The sequence below is a fragment of the Moschus berezovskii genome, chromosome 10 (genome assembly GCF_049115385.1).
Source record: "Moschus berezovskii isolate FMDL1 chromosome 10, NW_MosBer_1.0, whole genome shotgun sequence".
NCBI classification, from domain to species: domain Eukaryota; kingdom Metazoa; phylum Chordata; class Mammalia; order Artiodactyla; family Moschidae; genus Moschus; species Moschus berezovskii.
This window is the reverse complement of record NC_142469.1, coordinates 103112020-103124447: the sequence shown is the minus strand read 5'-3', so window position 1 is coordinate 103124447 and position 12428 is coordinate 103112020. Positions and strand designations below refer to the sequence as shown.

The 12428-nt window shown below is 50.5% G+C and overlaps 1 protein-coding gene across 1 annotated transcript in view; it reads right to left on the bottom strand.

Annotated features, from left to right (window-relative positions):
- Window positions 1-5846: 5846 nt before the first annotated feature.
- Window positions 5847-12428, bottom strand: part of PNLDC1 (PARN like ribonuclease domain containing exonuclease 1) — a 29714-nt gene continuing 23132 nt past the window's right edge. The window contains exon 19 of the mRNA XM_088840885.1: window positions 5847-11807. Within this exon, the coding sequence (XP_088697011.1) occupies window positions 11744-11807 (64 nt within the window). The 3' untranslated portion in view covers window positions 5847-11743. The remainder of the gene's footprint in view (window positions 11808-12428) is intronic.

Here is a 12428-nt window from a genome sequence, read left to right as displayed (position 1 = left end):
GCCCAGGGGGAGCCCAACCCATGTAAGACAGGTGACCTGGGCAGATACATCAGCACATGCCCAGGCTCACGCTCCCAAGTCCCTCCAACAAGCAGTTTAGACACACGAATACCTGTGACGTGCTGTCTTGAAGAGTCTACACCTAAGGGTCCCTACAGTCAATATTGCCCTCTGGATACAGCAGTCTCAAAGAGGCATTCAGAGTGACCACATCCTGCCTTCTTGGACCAAGAATGTGCCTTTTCAGAAGTCTGCAATCATCACTGATGCCTCTGGAACAATGAACATTTATCAAGAGGAAAAACCACCCTTGAAAAGGGCCGTGCAGCACTTAGGTCAACACCGCCTTCTATTCTACTGGAGTTTGCAGCGAAATGTTGAGGCCCTCAGCTCTGGGCCGTCCCATCTACATCCTCCTCTGTCTCCTGCCCTGGCTGGCGCAGGCCAGCGCTGCCTGGTGCCGAGGAGGCTCAGTTTTGTAGCGGGGCTCTCTCCCTGGAGGCTCAGACAGTTAAGAAGCTTCTTGCAATGCAGAAGCGTCAGTGCTAGTTGCTCGGTCATGTTCGACTCTTTGCGACCCCATGGACTGTAGTCCCCCAGGCTCCCCTGTTCGTGGGATTCTCCAGGCAAGAATGTTAGACTGGTTGCCTTTCACTTCTCCAGGGCAACAGAGCAGACCTGGGATCAATCCCTGGGTTGGTAAGACCCCCTGGAGAAGGAAATGGCAACCCACTCCAGTGTTCTTGCCTGGAGAACTCCATGGACAGAGGAGCCTGGGTGGGGGCTACAGTCCATGGGGTCACAGAGTCGGACGTGACCAAATGACTTTCACCCTCACACACTCTCAGTCAGGAATCTTTACCAGACTTCCTGCAAGGATGTCCGCTGACCCCTTTGAGGCCCAAATTTTCTCAAGCCTTTCCTGAAGGGGACATTCAGGGATCTGCAGCAATGGGCATCCATAGCTTCAGGGCTACAGCTCCATCCACACTCAATCCTGAAATACCTGTTTTGCATATTTTCTTGCAAGGGGCTTCCCCAATGGCTCAGTGATAAAGAATCTGCCTGCCAATGCAGGAGATGCGGGTTCAAACTCCCTGGGACAGAAAGATCCCCCGGAAAAGGAAATAGCAACCTACTGCAGTATTCTTCCCTGGAAGATCCCATGGACAGAAGAGGCTGGCGGGCTACAGTCCATGGGGCCACAGGGTCGGACACGACTGAGCACACACACAAATACAAAGACAGCCCCCACCTCAGACCGTCAGCAGCTGCTTTGGTTTCAATGAGCAGTCCTTACCACAAAGACAGCCTTATCCACAGCCTCTTGCAAGCAGTTTCTAGGGGCCCAGTTAAAGACATAGGAAATCTAATGTGGGTTCAAGTCTCACGATCAGACAGACTCTGACACACAAAACCTTCTCTCTGGAGGACCTCTTTTTCTGGTAACTTTTATGTTAAAATATACATAACACGAAATGTACCATTTTAACCATGTTTAAGCGTACAGGTCATTGGCGTTAAGTACATTCACCTTGTTGTGCAACCAGTGCCACCATCCATCTCCAGAATGTTCTTCATCTTCCCAAGCTGAAACCCTGCCCCTTACACAAAGGTTCCTCATTAGCCCTTTTCCCCAAGCCCTGGCTACCATCCTTCTACTTTCTGTCTCTATGGATTTGACTACTCTAGCGACCTCACACACGTGGAATCATACAATACGTGTCCTCCTGAGTCTGCACGATGTCCATCCTGGCATGAGGTCTTCAAAGGGCATCCATGTTGTCACGTGTGTTGGAACTCCACTCCTTTTAAAGGCTGTATACTGTTCTGTGTGTGGAGGGGAAGGTGTGTGCAGCAAGTTTGATTTCTCCGTCTGTCCAATGATGGACACTTGGGTTTTTGCAGGATGTCCTTTTTAAGAATGCTGCATTATAAATCAAACCCCAAATACCCTTCTTCCCACCCAGTCCTCAGGCACATTCCTGCAATCTATAACCCAGTTCAGTTCAGTTCATTTCAGTCGCTCAGTCGTGTCCGACTCTTTGCGACCCCATGAATCACAGCACGCCAGGCCTCCCTGTCCATCACCAACTCCCGGAGTTCACTCAAACTCATGTCCACAGAGTCGGTGATGCCATCCAGCCATCTCATTCTCGGTCGTCCCCTTCTCCTCCCACCCCCAATCCTTCCCAGCATCAGAGTCTTTTCCAGTGAGTCAACTTGTCGCATGAGGTGACCAAAGTATTGGAGTTTCAGCTTTAGCATCAGTCCTTCCAATGAACACCCAGGATTGATCTCCTCTAGAATGGACTGGTTGGATCTCCTTGCAGTACAAGGGACCCTCAAGAGTCTTCTCCAGCACCACAGTTCAAAAGCATCAATTCTTCGGCGATCAGCTTTCTTCACAGTCCAACTCTCACATCCATACATGACCACAGGAAAAACCATAGCCTTGACTAGACGGACCTTGGTTGGCAAAGTAACGTCTCTGCTTTTTAATAATCTAGTAGGCTTCACTTAAAATTACAGAGAAAGGGGCCTTCCCTGGTGCTCTACTGGTTGAGAATCCGCCTTGCAATCCAAGAGACACTGGTTCAATCCCTGGTGTGGGAAAACGCCGCACGGCGTGGAACAACTAAGCCCATGTGCCATAACTACGGAGCCAGCCCTCCAGAGCCCGGGAACTGCAGCCCTGAGCCCGTGCACCCTGGGGCCCATGCTCCACAGAAGCCACCACGAAGGGGAGCCCGTGGGCCACAACTGGAGAGTAGCCCCTGCTCGCCACAACCACAGAAAGCCCACAGAAGGTACTTTGCAGGTACTTCTAGATCCTAAACTCCACGTGTGCCTAGGGACTTGTTATCAGTCTGGGTTCTTAACTGGCAAACAACAGAAATAGACTCCGACTAACTTGAGTAGAAAGGCAATTTATTAAAAGCACATTCACCAGCTCACAGAATCTCCAGGAGGACAGAAAAAGCCAGGCTAAGTTAAGGATGCCAAAAACAACTGCGTGATGCTAAAATCGTGCGGCAGAATTAGCTCCATCAAGATGCGCCGCTGCCTCCACCAAGCCCTGGCGATTCCATTCTTCCCTTGCCCTCACAGCCCTGACCCTGCTGCCCTGGGCTCTGGGTACCCCCCTCGGCACCTGTCCCCACCAGGGGGGACTCTCAGTGTTCCACCTCCTTCTTGTCACCAGCAGCTGAGGCAAAGCCCAGGCAGGCTGAATCTGGCTGACTGCTCTCCAAGGTCAAATGCCTCAGCCCACCGCAAGGGAGGCTGGGAAAGGGCAGCCTCATGAGGCAGGGAACCCTCCTGGGGTTGGGGGGCAGGGATCCGGATTCTGCAGGGCCAAAAAGAGAAACAGGGATCCAGGTCAGGCTGATGGCTTCTCTAGCCTTCGCCCCATCTCAACATAGATAACAGCGGTCCCCAAATGTCCTATAATCCCCTAGGCCTGACAAGCGGGGCCCCTATCCCAAGCCCCACACTTTAAAGGCCCCAGTGACCCGTCCCTATCAAGTCCCACCCACCAAAGTCCATGGCTGCAGGCCCTGGGCCGGCCTGAAGCCATAGGCCATGCTCGGAGTGCCCAGGACCCTGGTGCTCCAGGCCAAACAGCACTGAGCCTGCCTCGAGGGCCTGGCCCCACCTCCATGAGGGTCAACCGTGCTGCCAGGGGCCCTCATGTGTGGCAAAGGGCATCTACACGGCCGTGCCTGAGGCCCCTTAGGGTCAGGGATGGGGCCCAATGCAGGGAGAAAGAAGAAGGCTGACCACAGGTCAGGGCCCAGCTCCCCAGTGTGGTTGTGTTCCAGCCCAGAACTCCAAGGAGTCCACGAAGTCTCAACTTGAACTCGCCGGCCTTCCAGTTGTTACTGAACTATATTTGTCAAGGTTGAACAATGGAACACATTATACTGAACAGTGTGGTACCTTATGTTTTTTGGTGTGTGTGATTAAATATGTGTGACAGAAAATGTACACTTGAATTGAAGCATACAGTTCAGCAGCACTAACAGCAATCAACAATACTGTGCAAACTTCACCACTATTTCCAGTGCTTTTTCATCTTCCCAAACTGATGCTCTGTACCCACTGAACACTAAGTCCCCACCGCACCCCCCTCCAGGCCCTGTACCCTCTACTCTGCTGAGTTTCAAATGTGAGGTACACCTCACGTAAGTGAGTCACACGATGCTGGTCTGGAGCTGGCTTATTTCACTTAGCATGCTGTCATGGTTCTTGTTTGCTTTTCCACTCTGGGTGGCGAGTGGAACCCGCTCCCCTTGCAGTGGCGGCACAGATCCTTAACCACTCCACCACGACGGAAGTCCCAGCTTGATGTTCTCCAGGTCCATCCAGGTTGTACCATGTGTTCCGTTCCGTTGCTCAGTCGTGTCCGACTCTTTGCGACCCCATGGACTGTAGCCTATTAGGCTTCTCCGTCCATGGGATTCTCCAGGCAAGAATACTGGAGTGGGTTACCATTTCCTTCTCCAAGGGATCTTCCCGACCCGGGTCTCCCGCATTGGAGGCAGACGCTTTAACCTCTGAGCCACCAGGGTACCATGTGTTAGAATGTCCTTTTCTTTTTCTTTTGCCCCCTAGAAGGTCCTTTTCGAGGCTGAATCATATTCTATGGATAGCCCTCATGGTGTTTGACCATTTGGCAGTTGTTCCCAGGTGGATGAGTTTGAGCAAGCTCCAGGAAACAGCAAAGAACAGGGAAGTCTGGCGTGCTGCAAGCCATGGGGTCGCAGAGAGTCGGACAGGACTGAGCGACAGAACAACACAGTCCTGGAGGCCAGAAGCTTGAGATCAAGACACAGGGCCTGCGGCCCACAGAGTCTCTAAGAGAAGTGGCCTCCTCGACTCCTCCAGCTTCTGCGCTCCCAGCACCCTCTGCTCCCTGACCCTGTCTTCGTGGCCTCCTCCCCTGTGTCTCTCTTAGAAGGAGACCCTCAGGGATTTAGGGTTGTACTTTAATCCACGGTAACCCCAGCCTGACCCTCAGTTACATCTGCAAAGACCTTATTTCCAAATAAGTTCATATCCCGAGGCTCTGTGTGGATGTGACTTTGGGAGGGACACTGGTCAACACACTCTAAGAGGGAGTTCCCCTCCCAAAGCTCCATCTCATTAGCAACACAGAGTCAGCCCTTCACAAAGGAGCCGCTGAGGTGAGCGGTCACTGGGGTGGCCGGGATTCGCAAGTCCAGAGCAGCCCAACAGGGCCCGGTGAGCAAAGAACCGGTGGAGCTTGATTCCCTCTGACTCAGATATGGAGAAGAACGTCCCTTTTGAATTTTCCAGAGCCGAGCATGAACTCCCAGAACCGCTTTGTTCTGGAAACATCCTTAATTTTGGCGCCTCAACGATACTCATCTTCTGGTTTAAATAGCTTCTTTCAGGTACGGAGGCAGTTATGATGCTCAGCTCAGCCATTTCAATGCCCACCCAGTCCTTCCCTCCCTCCCGCTCTGCAGAGTGGATACAGCGCTGCATGTAAGGGCGGCTCTGGGACCTCAGGGTGTCAGGAGCGGGTGTGAGCCCTGCCTCGCTGGCCTCTGAGAGGCAAACGAGGTAGGATTCGCATACGGGGACGGTGTGAGGGGAGATGTCTGCGTGAGATGGGACGGGACGGGAGCGGCTGCTGGGCAACACCAGACCCCGGGAGAGTCTTACCCTGAGCGAAGGGGCGGGAGGACGGCTGGTGGATGCGTCTGATCCACCTGCAGAGGGCCGGGCAGGGCGGACCGGGCATCCTGCCACCCCAGCTGGCGGCCAGGGGAGCCCCCGACTGGGAGGCGCTCATCTTTAGCTGGAAGCAGCCCACACGGACATGGATGCCCCACCCCGGACAGTGCCCTCCCCACGGCCGTCCCGAGCGCTGGCCCGGCAGGGCCCCTTCCTGGCCTGGCTCTGGGACGTCTCCCTGCCGCACCCTGCCTCCACCCCCAGCGCTGGTGCTCGGCCTGCACGGTGAAGCACGAGGTCATTCCCAGGCCACCTGACACCCAACCCCGCAGACGTGCAGAACGCCCCCCCAGCCAGGGAGGAAGCAGCGTGGGGCCACCTCCCCTGCAGGTCCTGCACTCTCTGGGGGACCCTTCCCTTGGGGTCCGGGTCAAGTGTCCCCCAATCTGCTACGCACCTTCCCAGGCCCTGTGCCAGCTCTGCCAGGACTTCCTGGCCAGCACCAGCCCCCGAGTGTCTGCAGCCCGTCTTAAAACCGACCCTCTAGCCTATGGTCCTCCAGACCAGACCTGCGGGTGTTCAAGGCCTGCCTTCAAGTTCCCCAGAAACCTCCCCATCACTGTCTGAGCCATCCCTTTCTAAGCTGATTTCAACTCCAGCCTGGACAACGGTGCCTGTCCTAGGGAAGGGAAGAGGGAGTCACAGGTAACAACCTCTTCTGAGAACAAAATACATCCAAACATTATTTCAAACAATAGCGTCCCTCCCTCCCACTGGGAAAAATGACGTTTAAACGCCTCTGGTCAGCAGTGGGAAGCCCTTCTGGATTTCTTACTTTTTGGTGCCATCAAGTGGTGATTCGAGTTATTACAAAATGGAGATCATTCTAATGAACATTTTTATTCTTCCGTTTCCCTGTATCTACAGGATGTTGGATTTTTATCTCTTCAACAGTTATCTTAGGGGAATTTTCCCCAAAAGACAAGGGAAGATTCCTTTACCTTGTATGTGTGTGTTAACTGCTCAGTTGTGTCCAACTCTGCAGCCCCATGGACTGTGGCCCACCAGGCTCCTCTGTCAATGTGATTTCCCAGGTAAGAATACTAGAGTGGGTTGACATTTCCTTCTCCAGGGGATCTTCCCGACCCAGGGATCGAACCCAGCATGTCTCCTATGTCTCCTGCATTGCAAGCAGGTTCTTTACCCGCTGAGCCATCACCCCAGATTAAACAGGCTGTTTTTAAAAGTCATGACAAACATTCTGAATTTCTACGAGGCAGCAAAGGGATTTTAATGAAGTTGCTTTGTTTTCTGCCCAAGATAACATCACAATATTTAGCCATCACCCACACCGCTGCTCCTACAGCCTTGTTGATCTTTGCCCTTGAACTTGTTCCAAAGGTCAAGTAGAGATTGGAGTGCTGATACCGGCAATAACCAAAAAGTTCAGAATGATCTTCAAGGCAAATGTGGATGCCAGAGGACTTAAACAAAGTACTGGACAAAACAGATGAGAAATTTCACACATTGTATTTATCAGAAGACACAAAAGCAGAGTATCTGGATCAAAACTAGCACGTGGCAATCTTAAAGGTAAGACTAGCTCATTTCTTCCAGGAGTGGAAAGTGGAGTTTTCAGGCCTTCAGGTAAATAAGACTCTACATGGCCAAATAAGCGCAAGGTTCTGTTTGTACATTAGTCCCCTATCTTCTCGTCCCCAGCTTTCATGGGGATCCCTGTCTGCTCAGACCCGTAAGAGTATTAGTCCTGTTTCCACAGCAGTTATATTGCTGTGAGCAGGAGGGAGGGTACCCAGTAAAGTCCCATAGACGCAAAGTTGTAAGAAATGTCCATCCATAAATATTCACTACTTTGTTTCTTTTCCTCTTTTTTGGGGCTGTGCCATGCGGGATCTTATGCTCTGATCAGGGATCGAACCTAGGCCCCCTGCAGTGGAAGCACAGAGTTTCAACCACTGTACCGCCAGGAAAGTTCCTTACCCTTCTTAATTACATAAAACATTCTAGAGGACTTGCATGAATTCTTATAATGAATGATAAAGATAAAATTAAGATCTTATAATATGGTCAACTAATATTTGTTAAGGGAGCCAAGAACATATAATGGGGAAAGGGTTGTCTCAACAAAAGGTGTTAGGAAAACTGAATACAGCAGAAGAATGAAATGAGCCCCTTATCTACACCACACATGAAAAGCAACTCGAAGGGGGTCAGACTTAAACCTAAGACCCGAAGCCATCAAATTCCTAGGAGAAAAATATAAGGAGGAAGCCTCTCAACATTGCTCTTGGCAATGATTTTAGGATATGACACCAAAAACACAATAAAGAAGAAAAAAAAAATCAACACGTGGAGCTCCATCAGTTAAACATTTCTGCGCTGCAAAACAGACAATCAACGAAACAAAAAGGCAACCTACAGAATGGGAGAAATATCTGTACAACCATGGACAGCTCTCCCCCACTTCTGGTTTTAAGCCACTCTGCTTTTACAAAAGGCCTCCATTAGTGCATGATTTTCCTAGCTGAAAGGAATCAAGCTTTCCATTTTTATGGAAAAAGATGAAAAGCAGAGACAGCATTCAGGATTTGTTTTGCATCGAGACGTCCTAGGGGCAGCGTCACCTCAGGAGCAAGACTGGCATCACCAGGCTCCTCCTGCCAGAGCTACACTCTAGCACCTCGGCACCCCACTCCATGGGTCGCACTGTCTCTGAGCATCTGTGCTTTATCCCCATCTATCCGGACATTTTATGAGCAACATCTGTCCTCAGGTAACTGCTTCTTCACTTTGCTCCACTGGGGCTTTCAGAAGGTTTCATAGGAAAGCTCTGCTTTCAGAAAGTGGGGGAAATCTGTATCAGATAAGGGGTTAACACCCAAAAATATATAAAGAACTGACATAATTCAATGAAGAAAAAAAAACAGTCCAATTTTAAAACAGGCAGAGAAACCAAATAGACATTTTTCCAACGAAGACTTTCAAATGACCAACAGGTGCCTGAGCAGTGCTCAGCCTCACTAACCATCATTGTTTCTTGTTGTTTAGTCGCCAAGTTGTGGCAGACTCCTTTGCGACCCTGTGGACTGTAGCCCACCTCTGTCCTCTGTCCCCGGGATTTCCTAGGCAAGAATACTGGAACTGGGTTGCTATTTCCTTCTCCAGAGGATTTTTCTGACCTAGGGATTGAACCCACACCTTCTGCATGGCAGGTGGGTTCTTTACCATTGAGAGAAATGCAAATCAAAACCACCCACAATGAGAGAATCCCCTTCAGGACTTGGCGCTTTCACTGCCAGGGCCTGGGTTCAATCACTGATCAGTGAACTAAGATGCTACAAGCCAGTGGCACAGCCAAAAAAAATCAAACAAACAAAGCCACAATGAGACAATGAGATAAACTCACATCTGTAAGAATGGCTATTATCAAGAAGACAACAGGTGGTGAGTGCTGGCAAGGGTGTGGAGAAAGGGGAAGCCGTGCGACTGTAGGCTGGCTCAGGCACTATGGAGAACGACGTGGCGGCTTCTCAAAAATTAAAAAGGAAACTACCGTATGATCCAGCACTCCCACTTCTGGGTATATATCCAAAGGAAATGGAAACAAACTATCAAAGAGAGAGATGCACACCCACCGCTTCCCGCAGAGTTCCTCGCCACAGCCAAGACGTGGAAACGATGGAAGAGTCCGCCCGCAGACGAGTGGGCGGGGAAGACGTGAGACGCACGCGCATGCGCCCACAGACCGGACGGGAGAGCCTGGCCTGTTTCTCGCTCTGGCTCTCTCCTCCGATGGTGGGGAAGGCGCGGCCCAAGCGGTGCCAACGTGAAGGACTCTCTGAGCTGAGCAGAGAGTGGGGGCAGGAGCCCCAGAGCTGCCCCCAGCCCCGCAAGGCCCTGCCCGGGGACACAGGGCGGGAGGTGGCACAAGCAGGGCGCTTCGTGGACTCGGTACTTCCCGTGTGGCGCCTGTGGAGAGGCCTCAGGGAAGTTAGTAAACTGACGCGATCGAGGTCAAGGGTTGAGTAGCTCAGATCCCACCACCAAAGCCTCCTCCAGGAGGGACAGCAGACCATGCGGCCAGCTGGGGTCCCCATGGACGGACGGACGGCAGGACGCTGACCGCAGCACTGGCCCTGTTGAGGGCGCCCATAGCGGGGACTCTGCAACAACTTACGAAGAGACCAAGAGTTAGCAAACGAGTAACATCTGATAAAACCACTGCAGGGCCTCTTGCTCCAGAACTAAGGCAGCTCAGTGCCCTGACGCCAGGAGGCCAACACGGTCACTGCACAGGCTCAGCTGAAAAATCTGTTTTCACTTCTCAGGCTTGCTTACTTACTGCAGGGCTCACATCCATGAGATGGGGTCTCAAAAGCCCATAAACAGTGGGAATTTCCCGTAGCATACACAAAGGAATATCCAACAGGAAGACAAAAACAAAACAAAAATCCCCTGGGACTTCCGTGGTGGTCCAGTGGCTAAGACTCAGTGCTACCAATGCAGGGGGCTCTGGTTCAATCCCTGGTCAGGTAACTAGATCCCACATGCTGCCAACTAAGACTCCCTGCATGCCACAGCTAAGACCTGGTGCAGCCAAATAAATTTAAAAAAGAAGAAAATCCCCCTAGGACGCTGTGTGGACAGATGGACAAAGCCCCCATCCCCCGACCAAGGGGAGCGTTTCACTGGTCTGAACACAAGAGCTGCCTGTAAGGCTGTACGGACAGCAGCCCATTGGTCAGCGTGTCACTCACACCCCAGGACAAGGGACTTCTGGAATGGCAGCTTCCAAACTCTTCTTCTGGGTGACTGCCATCTCTAACACTTCTGCTTTCACAGAGGAAAAAACCTCTTTTGCACAGAGCTCAGGGCTTTGCTGAATAATGAAGTCAAGTTCAAGGCTAAGCACACAGCCCAGCCAAGTTCAACCGCCAACAGAGAACAGCTCTCGATAAAGCCAAGTGAAGTGCACGGCACTGCTGAGGAAGGAAAAGAATCTGATCCTACCTGTCTCGGGGCACACACCTATGCTAGAGGTCACTTTGTTTCCAAAGTGAATATTAATGCTTTAGGGTTCATAATGTTTATCTCAAACATGGACCATAAAACCTTAGTCTGCTCTACCCCTATTTATCTGAGGGGAAACGTCTCAGCAAAACATCAGGGGCCATGTGTAATATTATAAATGGCAACCCAGTTAAACAAAAACTAAATGACTATTACCATAAACATCCAAAAGACACGTTCTAACATCTTAGGCATCACAGAAGTTCAATAATGTTTGCTGAATCAGTGACCAAATGAATGAGAAGGAAAATCAACCTGTCTTCACACTCACTGGAGTTGAACTACACAAACCTAATGTCCTATTTACTTGTTTTCCACAGTATTTTCCATGGTTCTGATATTAACTGTTCTCTTTTCTAACCTATGAAATACTATATTCTGCAACTTAAACATGTAAAACTGTAACTACGAGTAGCACATTTGTAGGCGGGAGTCTTTTCTCCTCAGTAAAAACTATTTTTGACCCAGAAAAACAAACAAACAAAAAAACCCAAAGCAAAACCCCAAAATAAACACAGATCAGCACCTGTGCATGCGGACACCTGGCTTTCCTTCTCTCCTTTACTAAAACTTAGGCCTTTTCTTAGGCCTAAATCCCTGTCAACTGACTGGCTAATGATTTCTCTCCCAGAAATAACAGAGCCTTTGGCTCGTTCAGTGGCCAGCTCCGCTGGATGCCTAGCTGTTCGTTCAGAAGACACTCTGGAACGTGAGCTTAAACGCCCAGGAGACGTGACTTCTCCTCAGTCATTTATAGAAAGAAACGTTTGGGCCACAAACAAAGGACTTATCGGTGATAATATTTACAGACTTTTTCAGGTTGAAAACAGAACACAATTCCCTGTGAGGGCAGTACCGGTCCATCTGCACGGAGGCTGTGAGGTAAACAAACTGCCCTGCGGGGGTTGTGTGGAGACGGGCAGAGCTGCAGGCGGCCTCGCTGCCCTCAGGGGCCAGCTCCTCCCAGGAGAAACGCGATGAAGGCCCAGGTGGAAATGACGCTGCAGACTCTGAAAGACAAGGACCTGGGTCAGTGGCCAGGCCCGCGCGGAGGCTCCAGCCGGGCCCAGCGCGGGTGAGGCTGGCGCGGGCGTCGCCCCTTCCCGTCCCATTTCTGCTCGCCTGGATGCCATGTACTCTCGAGGCTGGAATGGCCCTAGGACGCAGAGGTCATCTTCCCTGGTGGTTTACGTTGGAGGAGGAGAGGCAAATGGACTGCTGAGCAACCAAGCGTTTTTTCTCTCTCCAGAATTTTCAGCATTTATTTTAATGGGACTTTGTATGAAGATTTCATTTAAATTTAGTTGTCACCAAAATATCTTGCCTGTTTTGCTAGTTTCATTGCCTATTATCGAAACATTTGCCCAGGCTTCCATCTCTGCAGATTATATTATTTCCCCATGGTTATATTATTTAACGTTTCTCTAATTTCAGATATGTAGATGCTCAAAAGGAACATCTACAAACATGATATCTTAATCATATGACATTTGTGACATCTACAAAAAAAGACATCTTATTTCAAAAGAAAGGTTTAATTTATAAACTCACAACAAGTAGTATTAATGCATACACAAGCCGTAGCAGTTTCTTGGGATTATAACATAAAGAACTACTCATATACCAACTGT